Here is a 24,498-nt window from a genome sequence, read left to right as displayed (position 1 = left end):
AATCTCTAACCATTAGAGATCAGGATAAGTCCTAATGTTGGGGGGCAGATTATTTGACCTCTGCCTTCTGGCAGAGCTTTTGCACCTCTCTCTGAGACATCTGATCATGGCCATTATCTGAGACAGGATACTGGACTAGGTGGATCTGGGTGAATGAGTGGTCTTCAGAGTTGACTTTCGAGAAATGAAATCCTTTTGGCATCCTCCTCCCCATTAATGACAATCCTGTAACCCCACTTCAAGTTCTTCTAATCCCTCTTCCCAATACCAGCGGTCACCCTTCAGACTGTTTCTCCTTGCAACCTAAAAGATGCTTTTCTCTAGGAGCCCCCCTTCCCCCCCCCCACCGGCAGGGGCAGCAAAAGAGGAGGCTGACACTAAGTCTTTGCACTCAGAACTCACACCATTTATAGTTCCAGCAGTAACCTCGCTAATCTCTAACTCTAGTATCAGGGGGTAGCCGTGTTAGTCTGTATCTACAAAAACAGATACAAATCTGTGAAATCTGTAGTCTACTAACAAGTATTTTACTTTATACATATAAAAAAAATAGATAAAATGACCACAATAGCTACCAAAGATACGCTACTGAAGTATAATGCTATCAAGCTGCAGAGATGGTCTAATAGGCTGCTCCGAGATTGCCAGTTCAAGATTTGGCAATTTTAAAATTCTCCTTTATAATTACTTTAAAAAAAAAGAGAGAGAGAGAGAGACATCCGCCTAGATACAAAATCTATATATATAAAAAAAAAACCACTTTCTAATCTTTGTGTAGGGAAGCCATCAGGATATTTATGCAACATGCAGCACTGCCCTCTGGCACTTCCCTGCAGAAATGAATTGGAAGCTCTCAAAAGCAATCGCAGCCAGTCCATAAAGTACTGCTGACCCGACTGCCTGATCAATGCTATAGAAAAACCAACACTTCAGCAGATAAATACATTACCAGAACAGAATAAAAATAAAACAAATGAACTCCAAAGATTAAATCAGATTGTTTATTGTAAACAGGGTAACTCTAGCACTCTGTCATACTGGCTGTGTCACATGCACCCAATTACACATCAACTGCTCAAAATAGCACTTGCAAAAATTACTGCAATCTAATCATTTATGGTTTGTTACATAAACTTAATTTAACAAGCACTGAAACTGAATTACAGTGTATTCTAGGTAGTCTGTTATTGCTTGTAGACACTGCAGCTTTGGATCCATTCAAATTAATCCATTAATATGCCTGAGTTAACAAACTGTACTGCTATATCAAACTCAGAAACTGTAAAATGCTGGAGAACACTTAAAAGCAATTAAAAATTGCTGTCACGCTACATGAGTTCCCACTTTCACTCCAGAACTTAAAAATACTAAATGTTCTTTTTTGGAAAAAATGATTTGTGGTACTGTGTTAAATATAACATCACTCCAATTTTTATGTATAGATGTGTTTGTTTATGGGGGGCCATATATATATAAATTGTTAAAATTTGAGTTCACATCACTTTAATTATATTTTTTTTATACAAAATAGAGGCTGTTTCATTTCTTTTCACCATAAAAGAATGCTACATTTAAATACTAAATCCCAAAATATATAATTTGTATAGTGTGCAGTCATTTATTTTTAATACCTATAATACAAATAATCTTAACCAAAAGGAAATTATAAACAAAAAAATGCATTATGGGCAAAGAAAGCCATAATGTGTGAAACATTCATGAAGAATATGGTAAAGAGTAAAAAGTAGCAGCATTTCATTTTTTCCTATAGTGTATTTATATTTTTTCCTTTACACTAGAGAGAAATGCTATTGGCCTTCATTGACAACAAGTAAACATCACATGGAAACAGCACATTTTCAAAATTATTCTTTGTAAACAATTTATGCTGTAAGCCTTTTAACAGCATTTAAGTTGATAATATTTATTCAATTAAAGCAGCATTTCTTGGATAAATACAAACTCAGGCAAGTGTATTACAAATGTAAACACTTAAGCATGCATGTAATGTTACTCATGTGAGTAATCCCACTGAAGTCAATGTTTTGCTTTATTTATGTGAGTAGTCCCATTAGCCTCAAAGGGCTAATGGGAGGGACTACTCATGTGAGTAAAGCTACACATGTATTTAACTATATGCAAGATTAGGGCCAAAGGTTCAGGTTCTGTTAATAGTGGGCAAAGTCTCAAAGATGTCAATGGTATTTATGGTATTAAGTGCTATGCCTGATAATAAGTGTCCACATGATTAGGTCCTTAAGTTTTCAGTGATTAGCACATCCTGCCCTGCCTAAACATGTACAGTAAATTATACACATTCAAAAGGCAAGATAGTTTAGTAATGTAACAAAATATTTTAAGACTAAAAATAACTTTTAAAAATCTTTTTTGTACTTTATGGCCTAATCCTGCCTTCTTTACTGAGGCAGAACCACCAATGAAGTCACTAAGCTCAGTAAAAGGTGAAGAATTGGATTCATTATATATTATTCTGGTATTTTATTTATAAATTAAAATTATGAATTATACATGTGGCTACTGTGTTTCTGTGCTGATCTTGTGATATAACCTGAATTAACTAGAGTGTTGTGCTGCTGTTTTGTTTTGAATGTCCGAATGTCAGAAAAAGGAGTGTGAAGACTGAGCATCTAAGCCATGTAGCTTTATACGGGAAACTCAATTGATGCATTCATGGGGCCAAACTTGACTTGATCTGTGCTTAAACTGAGGCTGTGATCTAGTAAAGCACTTATGCACATGCTTATAGTTATGTACATTTTTAAGTGTTTTGCTGGATAGAGGCCTAATATAACAATATACTGAGCAAAAAAACACTGGCGACCTCATCCAGTTTATGAACTGGAAACAAAAATGATGTCAATTAAAAAAAAAAATGTATTATTCAACCAGAAGGAAACAACTCAGAGCAACCCTGAGAAATTGAATGAGGTATTAACAATCAAGAGACAAGCATAGCACTCACAAAAATAAGATGGACTACCCAAGTGTTTCCAGCATTTTACTAGTTTGAATATAAAATGTCCCCAAATTTGTATATAAAGATTAAAACCATGCCAATATATTTAATTACTCTTCTTCTGTTAAAGACAACTCCCTTGTTTATTATTTTGTTGCAAAATTTCCTCTTTTCCACTGATCTTCTTAAATCTTAAATAGAAAACAAGTTGGTTGCACTGAGGATCAATTAAAAAAAGGTATCATTCAACACTTTATCCTTCAAAAAATGTCAAAGCCTCCTTTTTATGAAAAGTTTTTCTCCTCCCTCCCCCCAAAAAAGGCTTAATACTTTTTTTTCCCTGAAAAAATTATTATAGAGCTATTTTCAATGGCCTTTTGCAAGAATAACATGGATATTTTAAGCAAGATCAATTTGGTCTGGAGGCTTCTTCAAATTCCGTTATCAACATGAAAATTTTAAGGGATATACTATTTTAAAAATATACTGCATCTACAAGAGCCTTTAATATTCTGGTTGATTTTGGTTTTCAACAGTTGTTTTGTAATATAAATGACACATGACTACAACTAATTTTCTAATTCTCTGTATCCCTATCACACCAGTAATGCTGAATGAACCAAGAGTGAATCAGGGACTCTCAGAATGGACAGGATTGTTTATCCTAATAATCTTTAAGATGTTTGTTCATAATGAAACCCCTTGAAATTGATCCCTTTGCATTTCTTCATCCATTGGGATTCTTCACAGTTTTGAAGCCATGACATTGACATGTGGTTTCACCAATGGAAAGAGTGGTAGACTGCGTTTGAACTCTGTCATATTTTGAATCACATCAGGCTGCAGAGAAGTTTATTTGAAAAAAAAAACAAAAACACAAAAAACCTTTGCTTAGTATCAAATAAAACATGAGAAATTGCTCACTTTCAGATTTTATCACTTAATTGTTCTATCCATATACGCACAAATCCTGTGTGCTATATCAGTGTTACTATTACACTCACAACATAATAAAATGGCTTTTAAGCTTTGAACCCAATCAGAACTTTCAGATTTATTCTAAATTATTTCAGACTATATTTATAATACATTTATTCTATAAGTGTAGGGGCTCAGTATACAATTACCTACTTCCGTCTACTGCTTCTACAATGGATTAATAGGGACAAGGGCAAGTGGAAAGCCCAGAATAAAGCAGAAGTTTCCTCTTCTGTTTCAAAACACAGGATAAAATCCACACGTACAGAAGCAGGCAATGTGTTTGTAAAAAAGTAGAAGCTCTGAGACAGTTGTGAGCCTGAACCTCAATTTGTAATGATAATGTCACAGGCAGGATTTCAAACAGTCTGTACCCTCACTCAATGCCCATTTTTCTATACTATCAAATAATTTTTAGTATCCAGATTTTTTTTTTTTTTTTTTTTACCTGTGGCAAAGGGGGTGCTGGTGCCAGATTTACGTCATTTTGGCTTGGAAATTCTCCAACAACAGGACCTATTAAACAAAATTAACTTAGAAAGACTGCCGCTTCTAAAATATCTTCTCAAAGAAACTACTTTGTAAAGTCAGACAAATAGCTAAAAGTACAGTTTATGAATTTCAAGATCCCTTCCTGTAGTTTTTGCTTAGCAGAACCCGCCACCTAATTTATATTCTTAAATACCCCAATCAATAAACAGTTAAGAGGGTTTTAAATAAAAGACTTTGTGAATACTAGTCAATGCCACTTCTAATCACCTTCTAGAAGAATCAGTATTTAATTGATAGCTACATATACCATTGACTGAATTTGTGTGAAGCAAGGATAACATCTCATGGCCAGTTACAACAATCATACATCTGTGTTCCCTATATATTTTCCAGGGGCTACCCAACATCCTACAACTAATACTCCCTTGGAAAAAGATGGCAGACCACTCTAATTTATTTTTACATTTTAAAAGCATATTTATGTTCTTACTATTCATGCATTTTATTATCAGCTAAAAGAACTTAATGAAGGTCAGTCAGTCATGTAAGTCAGAGATGGGAAAGTTATCTTAGAGCCTCAGGTGTCACAAAACACACACAACCTGATGCAAACTGACAAATGATTTTGCACAAAATCTCATGGAAAATTCTTCACCAATCTTGCAGATAATTAGTGAAACCATTTTTTATTTGTTACATTTTAACTCTAGAGAGGAACAGGATAGTTAATAATAAATGACAACTCAGTCTGTTTTCCAACTGATTTGTTAATTAATTGGAAATAAAATCTAAATAAAATTATTAGTATGTGTATTTCAAGTATAGAATAATATGTTTCATATTACCAGTTGGAGGTTTATACATCTCTTTCCTCAGAAATGCCCCAATAACAGACTGACATTTCGCTGTTGATCAGAACAGTCTATTCCATTTCTACATGGACATACCAAATATGTATATTTTATTTTCCAGAGCAAAGTGTTTGCAGGTTTTTTTTAAATGTCTTGTTATTAAAAATAGAAGTTGTACATTTTAGGACATACCATTTTAACATAGCCAGACACTTCAGAATGGGTGAAGCAATCGCAGGCTCATCATCTTTATTGTGGCTGGAAACCCACAACTATCTGAATTTCCCTCAAATGAACTTTTAAATATCCTTGTGGAAAAATACCTTTCTCCAAGAAGATATAAACCTCCTTTCCAGAATTTGGTTTCATTGTGCATTGTACCTGTACTGCACAACACACTGCTGTATTGCACTATGTCTGACTTGAACAGGAATAAATTTAAAAAATTACGCAATACAATACTTACAGGAATCCATTTCCCTTGCAAGGACGTGTACGGATACCTTGTGTCTCCTGGGAGCATCTACTGCCAACATCTCCTGCAGAAAGCAGCAAGGTCAGTTATTCCACAACAGAATCTAAGTGACAGCTAGCTGCTATCAGGAAGGGAAGCCCTATGTTGTCTACATATTACAAAGGGATGGCAACCATTTAATGTGCAACTTTAGTGGTAATTAATGTTATAGTCAAATTTTGGTTCTTTGAACCCATGTTGGGCTTGTCCCTGGAAATTTAACCAAAGTTCCAGTCCTTCACAGCTCTTAATGATTTCAGAACAGAGCTGCAGGAGAGATTCCGTCTTGTGAAGTTCAGAAGCCACAAGGAACTAGGGGTGAAATGTTGGCTCCACGGAAATCAGTGGGAATTTTGCCATTGATTTCTATGGAATCAGGTTTACACACTAGATCTTTGGTCCTACAAAGTTTCTACAGAGCTGTTAACGGCAGAGCCCAGCAGCCTTGGGGAAGCACATCAATCCTGAGCACAAATGTCGAAGTCAGTTGTCAAGTATCATGGGGTAGCCGTGTTAGTCTGTATCTACAAAAACAATAAGGAGTCTGGTGGCACCTTAAAGACTAACAGATTTATTTGGGCATAAGCTTTCGTGGGTAAAAACCTCACTTCTTCGGATGCATAGAGTGATTGGAATCGACGTGAACAAGCACTTGAAGAAGAAACATGTTTACAATTTCTAGTACTGGATACATATAGTGTTATTACAGTTGTCATGCTAATGTGAGTTGCAATACATGGATACAGTCGTGCAAATCATTGGAGCGGGCGAGCCATACCCCCATTAGGTATGCAAATTCCCACTAAAATCATCAGGAGTTTGTAGATAAGTAGTTCCACATTGACTCTTAACTGTAATATTAAGACATCTGGACCAATCATGTTACTTTTATAAGACAGGCATAAACGTACTAACTTGTAATTCACACAAATAATCCCAAGCATATTTTCCTTTAGTGCCTGTTTCTTAGTAATAAAGTTCTAAATATATGACTAACTTACCTTATAGAACTGTATGATATCGTCCTTGGTCAGGGTCTTTAGATACGCCACTTCAATGTTATCTGAACAATAAGTTTTAATTAAAACAAGTCTGCAAATAATAGTTAGTTATTATCATGATATATTTTTCAAAGTACTTTTCTTTCAAAATTTAGACAGTGCAATTGACTGCAAATGACACGCTTTTCATTCTTAACTTACAAGCTACTATTTGAGTCTATGAAAAATAAATAGCAGTGGAAGCTTTAAAGAATTACACAAAATGAGCCCGTTTCGATTAAATGTGCTATAAAAGGCATATTATTTCTGAACTCCATCTTCAAAAAAAAGAGTGAATCAGATTCATAACAGATACTGATTTTATAGATGGCTTTTATTCACATTTATTATACTTAGGTAACCTTTTATTTAGGAAATAGCAAGATGGCATGAGTTTTAAAATATATAATAAAGAAAACGTGCGTGGTCTTTAGTGTGCAGTGTGGTCCAAAGTGAAAAGGAAGGTCTTAAAAATTAGTTTTGCAGAGGAAGTGACTCAGTAGCTATAGTATATTACTAAATACAGATACATTTAAAGGTATGCAAGTCCATTGTATAATGCCACTATAAAAGTGTAATTATTACAGAAACACAGAGCCTACCATAAGGGGCAGCATAAAAGAAAGAGCAACCTTCAAATGAGGAGACTTGTGGGGCAGGAGAATCCAATTAAGAATTAAAACATACATGACTAAGAAGTCAGAGGCAGATTGGCATTAGTCCATGGTGAGTTTTGAAAAACAGAATGGAATTTTTAATTGAATTCAGAGATGATGGGAAGTCAGTGAAAATAACTGAACAGATGTTGCCCTGGTTGGGATGGTGATAAGTAAACATGGGTGGGGAAAAAAAAGTTAGATAACAAAGATGATTCAGACTTCTAACCTTTAGAGGAAAGTTAAGTTTGAATCACATGGTGTGAAAGAGTAAGAAACATGGGACAAAGAGAGGACTTTTTTCCCCTTTGCATGAGTTGACTAACTTCTGTTTTTGTCAATTCTAGTTACACAAAAACCTTCTACTAAATTTTTCTAAATCAATGTAGGTGGATGGGAACTAAAAAGGATCAGGGAACAAGTCAAGGGAAATAAAGAACTGGGCATCATCTGTATAGAAGAGATGATCAAGGATAAGGTTACAGATAGCAATCAGTCATCCTGGAGAGAGAAGGTATATGAACAAGAAGGCTAAGGATGGAGACATCTGAGGCACTGGAAAGCAGAACAGAAAAGGTGTAAAGCTTCTACCTGAGATGAAAAAGCAGCAGAGAATAGGAATTTTCATGCTTCTCCCTACACCTGGAATGACATCTCATTGCCAGTATATTTCAAAAGGTGTTTTCTGAAAGTTGTACTGAGGCCAATGTATAGGACACTACAGGAGGATACACAGTTAAAGCAGTTTCTAATAGAACACTGACTACCCCAACAAAGCTGAACTTGGTATTGTGACAGGACAGCATGTTGAATGGAAAGCAGTGGAGAAGGCTACAGTGGAAAAGGTGGCCACAGAGTGTACAGATCATGTTTCTCAGAACCTTAGTAAATAAAGGAAGGTTGGAGACTGTACTTCTGAGCAGTAACATTCAGACACACATCAAATATAAGGCAGAGTAGATCTGGCCCTAAAACGGGACAAGTCTTTTATTTGAGAAGATAATATATGTTTTAACTGTCAAAATGATTTATCATTTGTAAAAAGTTTACTTAGTAAATAGTGAACAAAGCCAAAATCTAAACTAAAATATTCCATTCCTTTTCTTTTTCTCTTTACCTTTTGGGAGGAGTGGGAGAGAAACATGTTTTTTATGGCAAAACCAATTTAGCTTTCTCTGTTTCAAGATGTACAAAAGTAGTAATACAATACTCTATCTAGCTCAGAATATTTCAGATAAAGATTATGGACTTGCTGGTGAAAAGAAAAAAATAGTTTAAAAGGATGAGCCAGAAGATAAATGTTTCAATATTGATATAAAATTATTTTTAATTCATTTTCAGTGAGAATACTATTATTCTCACCCTAAACACTTCTCCTGTAATGTTTGTAACCTTTAGAATATAAGATTAAATCTTACAGTGACATCTAGACCTGCTCAGAACAGACAGACAACATGGTGGTTCAGACACAAGCTGTGGCCTACACTAGTGCTCCCACTGTTGCTAGCACTAGTAGAGCTGCACTGGTAGCAGAAACAGTGGGAAATTTTAGCGGGAAAAAGCCTATTATAAAGGCTAAGAATATATGCATTGTCATAAGGACTATGCAAGGTAAATATGACTGCACCTATCACAGGCACTAGGTGCACATGTAGTACAATCTTTAAAAATACATACAAAATAATTCAGGCTGACACAAAGTCAATATATAAAGCCTATCATATATCCAATCCTTTAACACCCGTGGCCTACTTTATTGGCTCATGGAACTCTGCAAAAAGAGCTGAAGATCAATGAACGTGGGCTCTGTCCAACCAACGGGGAGAGTAAATTTCAGAGCATAGGATCCTCCGCTATGAACGTCCCCTGACAAATACTGCAAACTCAGGTATCCTATTGGATATCTCCCAGGATAGAAAGAAAAGACTAAAAGCACTCACACCACAAAGAAATGGATAAAATTATGCACAGAAGGCAAAAGATTAGGTCTCTAATAAATTCACTCCTATTCAGTGCAGCTGTAGTTGTAACCAATTTGCAATCAAATGTTACTTTTAGAAACAAGTGATACAGAACTTTTTAAAGATACTTACTTATCTGGGCCTACAGTGTTAATATCAGTGTGTAACCTGTAAGTTTTCCAGTTGTAAGAGAAGCGTTACCTGCTCTCAGCTCTCTCCTTTATATAGCTGCATTCATTAATAGCCTGAACTGTCCTAATTAAATTGTTAAACATTCTAAATGGAGTCCCTTGTGTGGTTTATAATATATTGGGTGAAATAGTGCCTGTTAAATTCAACAGGAGTTTTGCCATTGACTTCAGTGAGGCCAGAATTTCACCCATTATCTTTACTGAAAACGTAAAGTATATTTGACTCCTCTCTTTTTCTTGCCTTTCAAGTTATCTACTGTGTCCCTGAGAGATTCCTGGAGACTATTTCTGTGTACATTTCTGTGACAAGTGGATAAGAGAAATGCAAGAATTTTCAGTTATTAAAATCTGTTATATATTTAAATACAAGTGAAAGTTACAGTATGTTTCAGCACTTCAGCCCTCAATTTCACATTTTCATCTGACAAACAATTTTCTGTTTTTCTTACCTCTGTCAAAGTTATACTGCTGGGAAATTATTTCTCCCCAGTATTTAGCACACTCTGCAGACAACTTCTTTGGTTTATCTAGACGACGAATTGCTAAAGCTTGGATATGTTTCTGGAAGGCCTCCTCTGACATGTCTTCAATGCATTTCTCCATGGTTTTTAGGAAAGCTTCAACCCTGCTTTCCAAGTAGTGCGGTTGTTTTTCTGACTGAATAATAAACCGCAGTCCTTGTATGCCATTAGCCCGTCGGGGACCACTGAACACAATGTAACCTTGACAAAAGAGAAAAATTGCAACTGGTTAACTACATCTATATCCAGTAAAAATGTTTCAGTTTGCCTCCTCTTCAATGAATGCTGGTTATTAACAATGTAGGATACCGTGAACATCTGTTCCTTATTTGTCAACAAGCAACACACCCTGTCCCATATTTTAGGACGTTATTCAAAGTGTCACACACTAGAACTGAATATATGATTTTACATTGTGTGTGATTCCATGAATAAAACATTGCAGGGTTCAAAAAATAGAAGCTACATCTTGTATTTTTCAAAGTTTTCTTTTATTTCCCTGAAATGGATGTGGTTGCCCTAGAGAAGAGAAAAAAAAAAAAAAGAATGAAGAAAAGTTGTTTGTCATTATTAGTTTCTGATACCCAAATAATAGGTGTTGTTATATTGAGCATTCAGAATAATTACTTAGATCTACTATTTATATCTAGTTACTACTTCTCTGTTTTATAAACTTTTATTACACACACACACACACACACACACACACACACACACACACAGCAGCAGCAGAACAGTCTCATTTTGAAGTAATTTTTTCCATGTTAAACCTTCACCACTGATGTTTGGTTCAACTGTGTGCAATTTATACACAGCAATGCACTGAAATGATTTTGGAATTCATTCTACAGACTATAAAAAGGAATTTTACTAAGTGGTCCTATTCATTTATCACAGTGGTTCTCAAACTTTTGTACTGGTGACCCGTTTCAAATAGCAAGCCTCTGAGTATGACCCCCCCTTATAAATTAAAAACAACTGTTTATATATTTAACACCATTATAAATGCTGGATGCAAAGCATGGTTTGGAGAGGAGACTGACAGCTTGCAACCCCCCATGTAATAACCTCGCGACCTCCTGATGGGTCCCAACCCTCAGTTTGAGAACCCCTGATTTATCAGTTCCTGTAGCCATGTTATGGTTAACATTCCAGCAGTTGTTTCCTCTATAGAGCTGTACTACTCTCTCAATGTATTATATACTGAAAAATATCATTATGGTTTAAAACTTAAGATTCTCAGGACAGAGGAAGGCCAGTGATCCTTGTTGAAATCCATACAAATAGGAAAATTCTTAGTAAAATGATCAAACCTCCAATACTTGGCTAATACTTCTATTACACATAATGGGCCCCCCATCTATAACATTATGCAGCCATACAGACCTGTGCCTAGATACTAGAAATGTGATCCCTTAACTGTTCATGTCCATGTTTACATAGGTTTAAGTTAAAAGACCAATAGGGTTCTAATAGATTTTTTTATATCTCCAAATTAATATTCATTTTGAAAGCTATCTTTTCCAAGTTGATAACTTACATTATATTTTAATACTGGGGGGCAAGCGGGATTTACTCAAAGTGTTTACTCAGCCTAGCAGGGCATTTTGTGCTTGCTATTTTGCATTTTCATGCAATCCACACACCCCCACCTCCACACCCCCACCCACACACTGCTTACATGGTTGGTCACTTGTCCTTCAAACATAGCATTAGTTTACCTAAGAATAGGATCCTTCATAATGAAAAGTTCTATCAACATATAGCTTTTATTGTTGTTATTACAGTAGCACCCAAAATTTACTATGTGCTGTACTAAGGAGGATATGGATAAAGTTCATGCTCCAAAGAATTATTTGTAGATATTAAGCTAAAAGTGATTGTTTAAGGAATGATTTGCAGCCTGGCATGCCATCTAAAAAAAGACCATTCCATGTGTAGTCTGTGTTGTGGAAGAAAGGGCAATGACAGTTTTGGGAAAGGAAGAGTGGTTTTACTATTGTAAACACCCACCTAACAGAGAGGCAAGTTTAGTGAATGCAGTTTAAGGAACTCAGCAAGAAGACTGTGAGGCTTCATTTTTTTCATTTTGCTGCAATTTGATAATTTAAGTTCTCTCTTGTGTGGTCGTGTCTCTGCCTAATGGAATAGCAGCCACTGGATAAAACACAGGCAAACAGTGGCTCTGTCTCTGACATGGGAGAGGAATCCGAGAGTTGTAGAGGCATTGGTGAAAAATTTCATTTGAATTAGCTCGGATACATGTGCAGTCACATTGTTACTAACCATAAGTCAAACCTATGGCTTTGTAAGCATTATTGCTTACCACTTCCCAGAAAGGCAGTAAGAACAGGAGTACTTGTGGCACCTTAGAGACTAACAAATTTATTTAGGCAGTGTCACTGATTCTCAGTCAGTATTGCTCAGTTTTCTTCTGGCAGTCATTTAGCTTTGGGAAGCTGATCTAATAATCCCATCCTCTCCTGTCATTCACAGCTTTAGATGAAAGAACAGGGGTACTTGTGGCACCTTAGAGACTAACAAATTTATTTTTAAGTCTCTAATTCTAGTGGGCTACAGCCCACTTCATCAGATGCATAGAACGGAACATATAGTAAGAAGATATATACACATACAAACAACATGAAAAGGTGGAAGTTGCCATACCAACTCCAAGAGGCTAATTAATTAAGATGAGCTATCATCAGCAGGAGGGGGGAAAAAAAATCTTTTTTAGTGATAATCAAGATGGCCCATTTCAGACAGTTGACAAGAAGGTGTGAGGATACTTAACATGGGGAAATAGATTCAATTTGTGCAATGACCCAGCCAGTCCCAATCTCCATTCAAGCCCAAGTTAATAGTATCTAGTTTGCAAATTCAGCAGTTTCTCGTTGGAGTCTGTTTTTGAAGCTTTTCTTTAGATGAGGTGGTTTCTATATAGCCAGTAAGACACCATCTTTTTCTGGAGTGAGGCAGTCTTCAAATATTTCAGTCTTGATCTTAAAAGTTATGCTTTTTTCATCTCAGTTTACCTTTGTGAACTGTATAGTCTTCGGGGTCTCCATTAGTTAAAATAACTTGTTTACCAAATGTCCTTTAAATGGCATTCAGGGAGCAGGGTAGAAGCAGAGCTATAGAAAGTTTATCATCATACTTATCCTTATTTATTACTGAGATATGGAGGATCACTCTGGGAAAACTCACCTAACTGTTCCTTAGTACGCAGAGTGTTGAAGCAAGGCTCTGATATAATTTGACAGAAGAGCTCCAAAAACATATTCTCAGAAGTACTCTGCATATCTGTCTGGTAATATATTTCTATGCCACAGTTGTTATGAACTTCATTCCTCTGTTGATAGACAAACCAACCCCCTAAAAGAGAAAATTAAAGTAAAGTAATTAGACTCTCTCTCATACACACACCTTCCCAAATAGAGTCCAAGTAGAAAAAACAGACAGTCTAGCTGCAGATAGAATCTGATTACAAGAAAAAGACAGATTCAAAGCAGATCTTCTATTAATAATCAGGCAACCTGTTCACCAACCTGTGGGAGAAAGACTTTTATAGTATGTTCACAAGGTTAACAAATCCTAGCTTGGCGAGTCACATAGGTAAGTGAATTCCAAAAGCCAGGAGTCCTCGCAGAGAACACCGTGCCGATGCCTCCTCTCTTATAATGATCTCAAATGCCTCTGCTGATTTCCCACTGATTAGACTTGGAGACTACTGCATCCATCATATCCCTACCTAGAGGTGGTCCCTATGGATCAGGATTGAGGTACATTTGTGTGGTTGGAGGAGAAGCTTGCACTGCCTCTCCCGTGCTTTGTTTGTTCTGTAAACAGAAGACTTCAATTTCTACGACAGTCAATCCAACAGATTTATAAGCATTAAAAGTAATTCAACAAGTAATACCAATAGCTTCTTTGGTACAAGGCATTTCCTATAGGCTAGCTATCTATTCGTACATATTCTCAGGAATTGTCCTCAATCTCCGTAGTAATTATTGCTTAAATCTTGACTTTTTGGCAGTGCACAAAAAATTGAGTACTATAAATAAATTCTGTAAAATCACCCTACGTTAAAAAATAATCAGCTATTAGACATGGCAAGAAGTTATTTGGATAGAAACTACACTTTACTCAATGAAGCGAAGGCAGCAGCACATCATTGAGTGTACAAATGCAAAAAAATGAAAGTTGTTCTCCAGGAGCTCTGGTCATTCAATGTGGACATTAATACCTCATACAGAATGAGGCAGGGCTCTCACTGACTGTGTAGAATAAGGAAGGGCTCAGATTATATTTCACATGCACCTACACACTAAACGTAAAATTTGTGTCAATTAACATATGCATGCATGTGCAAAGCAAGGAGAATGTTGGCACGTAATTACAAATATTATTATACTGTACCAAAACACACTGCAAATGCACAAAGTACATTTAAACCCTTTTAACCCTGTCAAAATTTCAAGGTTCCACACCAAAACCCCAATACACTAGAGCTATTAGAAAGAGAGAAAGAAAACTGCACAGCAGTGTCGGTCCTGACGTGAATAACGGCACCAGAGCGCCCTACTGTACTGACACCAAAGGTGGTGAATGCTGCCAGGGAAGCATGTGTGGCGCCAACTGCAGAAGAGGTTCCTGGCACTGTGGTCCTCCAATACCAATTCTGATACCAGCTCTATCCCTACTACTGGAAGAGGAATGCTGGGATGTGGTGCCAACAGGCATGAGGGTTCAGTGGCTCGCTATAGATGGCACAGACCTGGAAAAGTCCTAGACCAATGGTGAGGTTGGGAGCAAAAGGCAAAGGAGGTCTGCGGCTGCCTGGTACACTGATGAATAAACACAGTCTGTACTGGCATCTCCCTCATCGGTAACAGACTCAATGGATGCCCGGGAGTGGTTTCTGACCTTCCCACTCAGTACCGGGGAAGGGTCACAGGCACCCATGCCTTCCTGCCCACCACCATCAGCTCCATCTCAGTCTGCGCTTTTCCTGAAGGAGGCAGAAGAGTTACCCCGAGAACTAGAGTGGTCGTGGCTTGTCTTATGTGACATTTCATCGGCACAGTTGACAGGGAACAGTTTCTCCACCTCTTCAGAGAGGCACCTGCTCCCACACGTGAAGCAGTCGCAGTTTCAGAGCCTGAGGGTAATTGTTGGCCTGATGAAGGCCTCTGTACCAGATCAGGCTGCATGGCCTGCTCGAGGTGAAAGTCCCAGGCCACCTGAGTCCTTTTATTGAACAATCTGCAGATCAAACAATGCTCTTTAAGGTGGTCCTTGCCAAGATAGAGCAGGCACCACGTGTGAGGAGCATTGTTAGAGATCGCTCCCCCACATGAAGGGCAGGGCAGTGTTTAAACCCTGGTGAAGGCATCAACAGAGAAAAAAACCTACTAAAGCTAACACCAACTACTAACTACCACTCAATACTAACTATATACAATAAACAACTATGCTAAATCTGATTGCAAGGATGTAAGGTAATACCACACAGAGCTCCGACTTCAGCCATAGGCAGTAAGAAGGAACTGAGGGGAAGGAGTCAGGGTGGTGCCACCTCAGATAGCTAGGGATGGGGCCACAGCCATGAGGCATGAGTGCTGTCCCTCTACAGGTATTGCTAGGCAAAATCTCTGGCTCTGGTGCACTAAGCACGCACACACCTAATGGAATAAATGTCTGCATCCACTCAAAGAACAGTTGTTACTTTAATGTTATTTTGCTTCAAACTGCTGTGCAAGCCACTTCTGTATTCATCCTTCACATCAACACTCCAATATATTAAGCAGCTAAATACTATTTTATAGTTGTACAAAAAACAGTTACTGAGCATAACAGAAAGATTAATGTCACAGACCTACCTGTACTACTTTTCATATAATGAAATTTCCCATTTAATTCTGCAAGATTTACAGTGCAAAATCATTTGAAGTTGCTTTCTAGACAAACTACAGGTAATATTCACTTCAAAAGTCATTAGAAGACACCAGGAAACAGCTTTCAATTACTTGCTTTATAACATAGAAAAAATAATTCAACTTACTGTCAGGAAGCTGCACTTCTCTATATCTTACTAGCTGACTCGGAAGGAGGGGCTTTGTATGCGCATGCTCAATGAGAGTGTCCTCAACCATTTGCATAATTCCTAATGCAGCCTGGGAAAGAAGATATTAATTTCAAGTTGTTTATTTAGTCTTTGACAATCCTAAATCTGGCAGCACACTGAAGGACCGCAGTTATTGTTGGTAAGATGAAAAATCAGAAATGGAAGGATGGAATGGTTAATTTAAAACAAAGTATAAGAAAGTGAAAAATAAGGTGGAAATAAGTGAGATTATTTTCCCTACATTAGTTTATTTATTTTTATTTTACTTATTTATTTTATTATCATTATTTATTTTATAGTAACCCAGTGCTACTGGCGAGCACCTTCGGCTACATTCATCTTTACACATTTAGCTAAACATTTTGGACCTATTCTTAATGTGCTCTCACTTTCTTACCCTTGAAGTATTTATCTGTGCAAACTTGGAAACTGCATACGTACTCCCCAATTTATATACAAATGACATTTTGTTATCTGTTAATTTGGTTTCGCCAAGTCTTTCTATATCAACACAGCTATTCACCCCATTTTGTTACGTTGGTGGAGTTGGGACTGTTGGGATCAAGGCAGTCCCTTTTATATGGGGATAAAAAAAAAAATCTCAAGATATTTTTTTCCTGTTCCATCTGCTGATAAGGAGAATAGGAAAAATAATTTTATCCAGCAGCCAGTGACAACTGATAACTCAGTCTACGCAAGTGAAATTTACTTGCTGCCAGATTAACAGTTGCAGGCCCGCACTTTAGGGCTGGAATTTTCAAGAGTCTAATGGAATCAGGCTCCAACTCCTAGTAAAAATAAATAAGAAGTTCCTAACGCCCTTAGGTGAATCCCTTCCTAAAATCCTAAATATTTCCTGTAGGGAGGGACAACACAAGTTTCAAAAGTACACTAGAGCATCTTGAGTAAAAAAAATTATGACCACCATATTTTCTTATTCTTCAAATCTGAGATCCAGGTTTCCCAGGGAAAAGTCAACTAAAATTGTCTTCTCCTAGCATATGTTGGCATACAGAGATGCTGCAGGAAGCAGTTTTTAGACCCCAATTCAACAAAGCATTTAAACACGTGAGTAATCCTGCCCCTATTTGTCAAAGCACTTAAGCACAAACTTCAGTGCCACTGAAGTCAATGGAATTTAAAGCATGTAGTTTACTGTGTAGGGATGGGATGACTCACATGCTTAAATACCTTGCTGAGTTAGTGCCTTTGTGCCCACAAACACAGCACACATAATTAAGAAGTCAAAAAAGAGAGAGAGAAGGTATGTGAAGGTAGCAGACCAGCTGTTACCATTTTTAATTGAAAACTATAAACTTCATTTGTTCTTTCAGAAACTTTACCAGATTTTTTTCACTACAGTATACAACATACAAACATCAATACATGGCAATTAACATGGCAGGAAATGCTGAAGTAACGTAGTTTGGATGCAACATTGGTCATAGTTCTAAAGACAGAGTAAAATTTATAGAAGTGCCTAATCGACTGTCCGTGAGACCTAGACTCCTAAGACCCTAAGCTAGTATTGAAAAAGAATCATAGAATCTTAAGTCACTTGGGCACTTTTGAACATTTTATCAAGATGCTCCAATATGTGAGTATACCCATAGACATCGATTACATTGCTGTGCTTTAGTTATTAAATGTGGATGTTAATTAATATTTTAATTGAATAGTTCTTAAAATGATAAATTCAGATTTTCCTTTAATGTCAAATATAATTAGCTTTTTATAACTACACAATACAGTGTTTATTCCTAAGCAGTTCTAAAGTTATAGCCATTTTCAGTAAATCTACAGTTTCAACCAAAACAGCATAAAATAAATAGGATATTTGAAGTTCAGGTGGTTTTATGAAAAATTGGTCTTAAAAAAAAAAAAAAAAAAAAAAAAAAAAAAACACACGCAGCAGGGATTTCAGTAAATTACATTAAAAACTACACTTTAATGAAAAAAGTCTTTAAAACCTGACTGTGATGATGGAGGAGGAGGGGGCGGACAGGGTGTGTGTGAACAATATGTATGCCAACATTTTTTAAAAGTCTGGCCTCACTTAGATGTGTAACTTCAAACAGCTTGATTGTTAAGTGCCATGGCTTACATGTTGAAAAGTATAGCAACTTATTACAAAATCTGCTTCAAAATTCTATGCAGAAGCCCAAACCTCTTACTTTGTTCTGCCATGTAAACTCATAACACAAAATGGTTTCTTGCAGAACACCTGCAAAAGATCTCTAAATTTATGAAGGAAAAGAAATGGAAAAAAAAAGGGATGAGGGAAATATAGGAAATTTCAAGGCAAAGCCAAAATAATATGTATTCTACTCTAGAAAACAACAAATTACCACAGAATATTTATGCCACGGTGTCACTGTGAGCACCATTAGCCTACTATTAAGCAGAAATCAACACCCTATTGTAGCAAAATACAAACGTCAGAATAGAAGTCTAAGCAGACAGGCAAGGAGCTCAAAAGAAGCTTGCAGTTCATTTCTGATCACCATGGTCTCCAAATACATAGATGCACCATATGCAGTGATGTATATTTTTATCCCTCCAAAAGCCACCCACACGACTGCTTACAGAAAACATCTTTTTCTCATGATTGGGTCGCATAATACATGTCAGCACAATACAGGGCTCGGTCCTGAGTAATTCTGTGGTGCTTTATAGAGGAATTTAATCACATCTTGTTCACATATAGAGGGGGTTAGGAGGAAGATGGGATTATTCTTTCGTTTACATTTCCACACAAAAAATGTAAAAAAAAATTAAAAAAACAACTTTCCTGGAGCTCTAATTTAAAGCTCCAACTTTCTATATCCTATCCTTCTGGCTCTTTCCCTCACTGCTGCTGGCTACTTCCCTCTCCACGCACTCACTGCTGACCTGCAGTGTTTTAAGATACGATAGTCTAGTGCTAGTGTACTTTCCACTAGACTAGTATAGAAGCACGTCTGTATCACATTTATCCAAAGATCTGAGTGGATTTACAAATACTGTATGTAACAATAGCTTTGTGAGAGAGTTAAAATATTAAAATGGCTGCGTCTATTCCCATGGGGCTGATATAGCAGCATTCCCAATAGTATCACGACAGAAGTGCAACTCATTACAGTTTTAATGAAGGACACATTAAATAGTCTGTGCCTCTTACTAGCAGTGCCCTCTGACTTTCACAAGGAAAAGGAACTAGAACTCTGATTTATGGACCCACACACCTTAGCCTTGTACTTAATGCTTCACTTTGAAGGATTCGGATTTTTTTAAACTTTGCTAGTCAGCTGAGTCACATGTCTGAAGCTTGTAAATGGAAAACCAGGAGCTGTAGCACACAGTTACTTTTGCAGTCTAATTACTTACTGTAATGACATGCAATGCAGACTTTAAAATATTTAGATCATAAACTGTTTTCTATTACAGTAAATCTCAAATACCAACATTCAAAGGGACATTGAGCCTGACAGACAGCAGACAAAACGTCATCATGATATACTTGCTGTAAAACAGCTAAAAATTAAGTGAAGACTATGAAATCATATTTGGCAAAAATTGATTTAAAACTTGGGACGATTAACTAAACGCTTGGTTTTAAATCCTGTTTTTAATACAAACTATTTCTATTAAAGAAAATATCAGACCTGTTTTGTTATATTGCCATGGAGAAGAGCCTCGATGTGTAACCGTGACAACAGTTGAGATATAAAGGCCTTGAGGCGGGGAAGAGTGACATCTAGAATAGATAAATAGACAGTTAAATCAATCACATGATTTTTTTACATTACAGGGAATTGACCTCGTCTTCTGCAGATATGATCCGTTTCTTGGAGAAAAGGGAAAATCATAATAGTCAAAAGCAATGGATTTTTCCTTAAAAATTCATTGTTGGAAAGTTTCCAGGTTTAAATATCAGCACTCATTGCATAGTTTGCTTTGCTTAGAATTCACTTAGCATCTGACCCAGATTCCACTAAGAAAAACAACAACAATCCTGCTCTCCAATCATGCTGAACACACATTCACTCTCCAGAGAAAATAGTTACCATCATTTAGGTGGAACTGAGAGATAAAGCTGTAGCTATTAACTACATAAAGAACATGTGGCTTACAATTCTCTTGGAAGTTACAGTACATTACTATCTAGACTAAAACAATTTCTGAACTCAAATTTCTGTTTTATAGTAATTAGCAATAAATCATGTAAATTAAGAATTATTTTGTGTATAATATATATACATACCTGTACATGTACACACACACACCTGATTTTCATATTTTAAACACTTTTATAATCAGTATTACTCTTGTCCATAAAGCAAAATACAATTTACATATTAGAATCAATAGGCAGAATCAGCAGACTAAGAGACAGTCCCCTGGTATGAGCACTGACTTTGGAGTCAGGAGATCTTGGGTCCATTCACTGGCTCTGCCACAGACTCCCTGTGTGACCTAGGGAAAGTCCCTTATTCTTTCTGTGCCTCATTTTCTTATCTGTAAAATGGGGATAATAGCACTTCCCTATCTCAAAGGGGTGTTTCTAAGGATAAAGACTGTGAGGCTCTCAGTTACTATTGTAATGGAAGGCATATAAGTGCCTAAGATAGGTAGATATTTTTATCCTAAAATATCATCAATACTTAATAATTTTTACTCTTACTACAACCCCAAAAACACACACCATTTCCAATTCTTTCCTCACCCCAAATCAATTATTAGTTGCTCTCACTTCGTTAGTCATATCTTCTATTTAAACTTTGTCTCCTGGAAAAGGCAAGGGGTCTCTTATTGTTTGTGTAATTAGTCTCTTAATTATGACAAACATTTGTCAGCAGTACATAGGGCTGGGGTCATCTGGTAGTGGTGGTGAGGATGATAGTAGTAAAAATCAAACCAAAAAATCATTGTCCCTCAAGCAGATCTCTAATGTTGCAAGACAGTTAGACTTTAACCTCTTTGAACAGTAATTCAGTGTTAAATTGCCATGTTATGGACATTCAGAATTAAACTTTAAATGGATTATGATAAGGGACAGAAGTTAGTAAATATAAAAAAGGATCTGCAATTCCTAGGAAGAGGAAAGGAGTGTCCTTTATCAGGCTGACCCTGCTCTCGCTGAAATTAATGCTAGTTTTGCCACTGACTTCAGTAGGGCCCATTAACACTGTACAGACACAACAGAACAAAATATTTAGGGCCCCGTCCCAAAGCTACTCTGTACAGTCAGGCCGTGCACTAGTATAAAGCATAGGGTTGCCAACACTCCAGAATTGGCCTGGAGTCTCCAGGAATTAAAGATTAATCTTTAATTAAAGATTATGTCATGTGATGAAACCGCCAGGAGTAAGTCCAACCAAAAGTGGCAACCCTAAAGCCCCCTATAGCGTGTATAGAGGACTGCCTGCATGGAGCAGTTTTCAGGATCAGAGCCTTAAATAGTGGGATGCAACAATATACAGTATAGTCAGTTTCTGACCATACTGGATTTTTCTTTCCCTCTAAAATGATTTTTCATTGGCATCTTTTAGAGTCGAATACATCAACCAAGAATGATTAAATAACTATCCTGCAGTACTACCCAGAAGCCTCAATCAGAAACAGGGCCTCATTATGCACTGTACAACCACAGAGGTATTCCCAAGAGTTCCTGTTGGAAAAGATTTACACAATTTGTTTTTAAATTTTGTTGCTGATATTTTTCTGGTAAAAGCTTTTTCTTGCAATAATTAAAGGGTATACAGTGCCCAATATATTTTAAGCTTGCCTTAGTAGCAAGTGTACAAGATGTGCACACTCACCTCTTTATAAATATCTCATCACGGGAAACAGAGTGAGGGAAGGGCAAGTTCACATCTTTGCTCATGATAGCCTTCAGCTGAAAGCAGTATTTAGTAAGCCTTGTTTAATAGGGTGGTAAGATGTCTGAAAATTAGAAGATGGGAAGCAGCTATCAAAAGACAGAAATATAGGGCCAAATCCTGCCCACTTCACTAATATGAGCAGTCCCAACAAAGTCAAAACTTGCATGAGAAAGGCAAGCTAGATTTGGCCCTAATTTACATCTTTTGGAAGATTTGTTGGGAATGGTCCAAGGAGATAGTCACCATCTTCTTTCTGCAGACTGCTCCAACAGCAGCCCATTCTCATGTCAGGCCGGAGTGGGGTACTACATGTAAAGTTCACTAGCCTCTGCTAAAATTATAAATACATCCTCAGATTATTTTGAAGTTGTTGGCAATTTTTATATTTTAAATTACCCTCCCCAGTGAATATAGCGAGGGATCTGTTCTTCATTAAGGACTATTTGCATGAAAAGTTTGTAGGCTTTTTTCCAGATATTTTTGAGACAGCGGTCATCAAAAAATAAATACATAATTTTAAAAAAATCTTAAATTCCCAAACTAAAATCTAGTAACTAAAAAAAAAAAAATTAATAGTTTTTTCTCAAACTTTAAACACACTATGAGGCAACTGCTGTACAAACATTGCAAAATATGTAGCTCCATTAATGTTGATTAAGTAATTACTTGTGAGGACAACAGACTATGTCCCCATTCAAAAATCGAAACTCTTAACTCTACTAAAACAATACAAAGCTCAGGATTCTAAACATGACAAAAGTCAAAACAGGCCAAAATAGTGAATTTGGTAAAAGAAACAAACAGTTAAAAATTGGCAGGAACTCACCATCTAGAGCTTCTTTTAATTCATCTTTGGTCCAAGCAACTTCTGTCATCAACAGTCGGAGGTAATACATAGCATGCTGGTGGGGCTGTTCAGCTCGAAAGTTGTTAAGTGATCGCATGTACTAACAAAGTTGAAATAGGACGTTCAATAATTACAAAACTTAGCTTCTGAATATAACAGCAACATCACCCTGAATTACTTGGCTTTGTATACAACACAAAACCCCACATTCAAGATGCCAGCAACTATTCTACACTTGTGCTTTCTTGAGTAGCATAATACGGTAATTGGATTGAACTATGCTCATGATGATGCAGCTTTGCTTACATGATGAAGCTAGGAACTAAGCTAGTTTCAATTTTGACAAAAACATTTATTCTCAGAGTACATTTTTTCATTAATTCATTATGACCAATATTTTTAATTATTCTAATCAAGGCCTATACATTCTGTGGCAACTATTACCAAATTCATTGCTAGCTGCAAATTATAACTAATTGTCCAGTGCCCTAGTCTCACACGGTCAGACAGAGGCAGAGGCAGGGGCAGCTACATACAAGAGGAACAAGAAAAGAATCTATCCTTGTGAGCAGGGCTGTGACAACTGTTCTTTTGTTCAGTTTGCATCCAGGCAAAATAAACACAGTCATCTCCTCAAATAGAAAGAATGAAAAGAGCAAGCTAACAGTCTTGGCAATGTGGGATCTACTGGGTCCCCATACAACCACAGGTAAGCATAGCCTCAATTTCACAAGAGAAAGTCAGCTGTTTTTCAGAGGCCAGTGGGTAGGTGGGAAATGCAACCCCTGAGACCATAAGGTGAGGGCTTTGTCTGGACTGACAGGAAAAAGAGCAGTGCCTCCTTTAAGAGTCCCCTCCCACATGGAAATTGGGAGAGGGTGGAAGGCATCACCTAAGCCTGCAGGCAGGTCAGTAGGACTTAGGTAAGCCACTGGCCCCCTGCACACCTGCAGAGAGTATATAAACCCTACTCCCTCCAGCTGAGCCCCCTCCTAACCCAGGATTAGTTTAGGTCTGGATTCCCCCCCCCCGTTATGAGCATTGTACTAATTGCCTCATTTGTGACTGGGAATAACTTACACCCCACCATGATCAATCTGGCAGTGAGGGGGAGTGTGAGTGTTTTTTCCTTCCCCATAGCAGCTCAGGGACCTGGTAGAGTAGATCAGGAGGTAAGATTCAAGATGTCACAACTTAGCAGGTGCCAGGTGTCCAGTGCAGCTACTCATTCCATAGGGGTCCAGTTCTGTGTAAAACTGGAATTTGAAGTGGATTTAGGGGAAGGCATCCCCTAAAGAAAAGGGGGAACAAGGTTAGGCCTCCAAGTGTCTGCTGCAACACAGCCCCTTAACCTTCATACAAGGGGAGGGGAGTGGCTGGAACCAGCGTTGGAGGGCTGATGGCACCACATCCCTTGCATCTTGTCTTTCTTTCTGTGTTTCTGGGACAAAAGAGGAAAAAGTTGGTGGAGACTGCCTT

At 37.2% G+C, this 24,498-nt stretch overlaps 1 protein-coding gene across 2 annotated transcripts in view; it reads right to left on the bottom strand.

Moving 5' to 3' along the window:
• Positions 1–987: 987 nt before the first annotated feature.
• The window catches only part of IDE (insulin degrading enzyme), a gene marked incomplete in the record, with an annotated part of 104,741 nt that continues 81,230 nt past the window's right edge, over positions 988–24,498 (bottom strand). For both annotated transcript variants that reach the window (XM_034777460.1, XM_034777459.1), the window contains 9 exon segments: positions 988–3,817; positions 4,404–4,471; positions 5,765–5,837; positions 6,814–6,875; positions 10,110–10,382; positions 13,389–13,556; positions 16,246–16,357; positions 19,953–20,044; positions 22,999–23,119. In XM_034777460.1, the coding sequence (XP_034633351.1) occupies positions 3,722–3,817; positions 4,404–4,471; positions 5,765–5,837; positions 6,814–6,875; positions 10,110–10,382; positions 13,389–13,556; positions 16,246–16,357; positions 19,953–20,044; positions 22,999–23,119 (1,065 nt within the window).

Source organism: Trachemys scripta, chromosome 7 (assembly GCF_013100865.1).
Source record: "Trachemys scripta elegans isolate TJP31775 chromosome 7, CAS_Tse_1.0, whole genome shotgun sequence".
Lineage (NCBI taxonomy): Eukaryota > Metazoa > Chordata > Testudines > Emydidae > Trachemys > Trachemys scripta.
The sequence above is the reverse complement of the archived record's forward strand: the minus strand, read 5'-3'. Positions and strand labels throughout refer to the sequence as shown.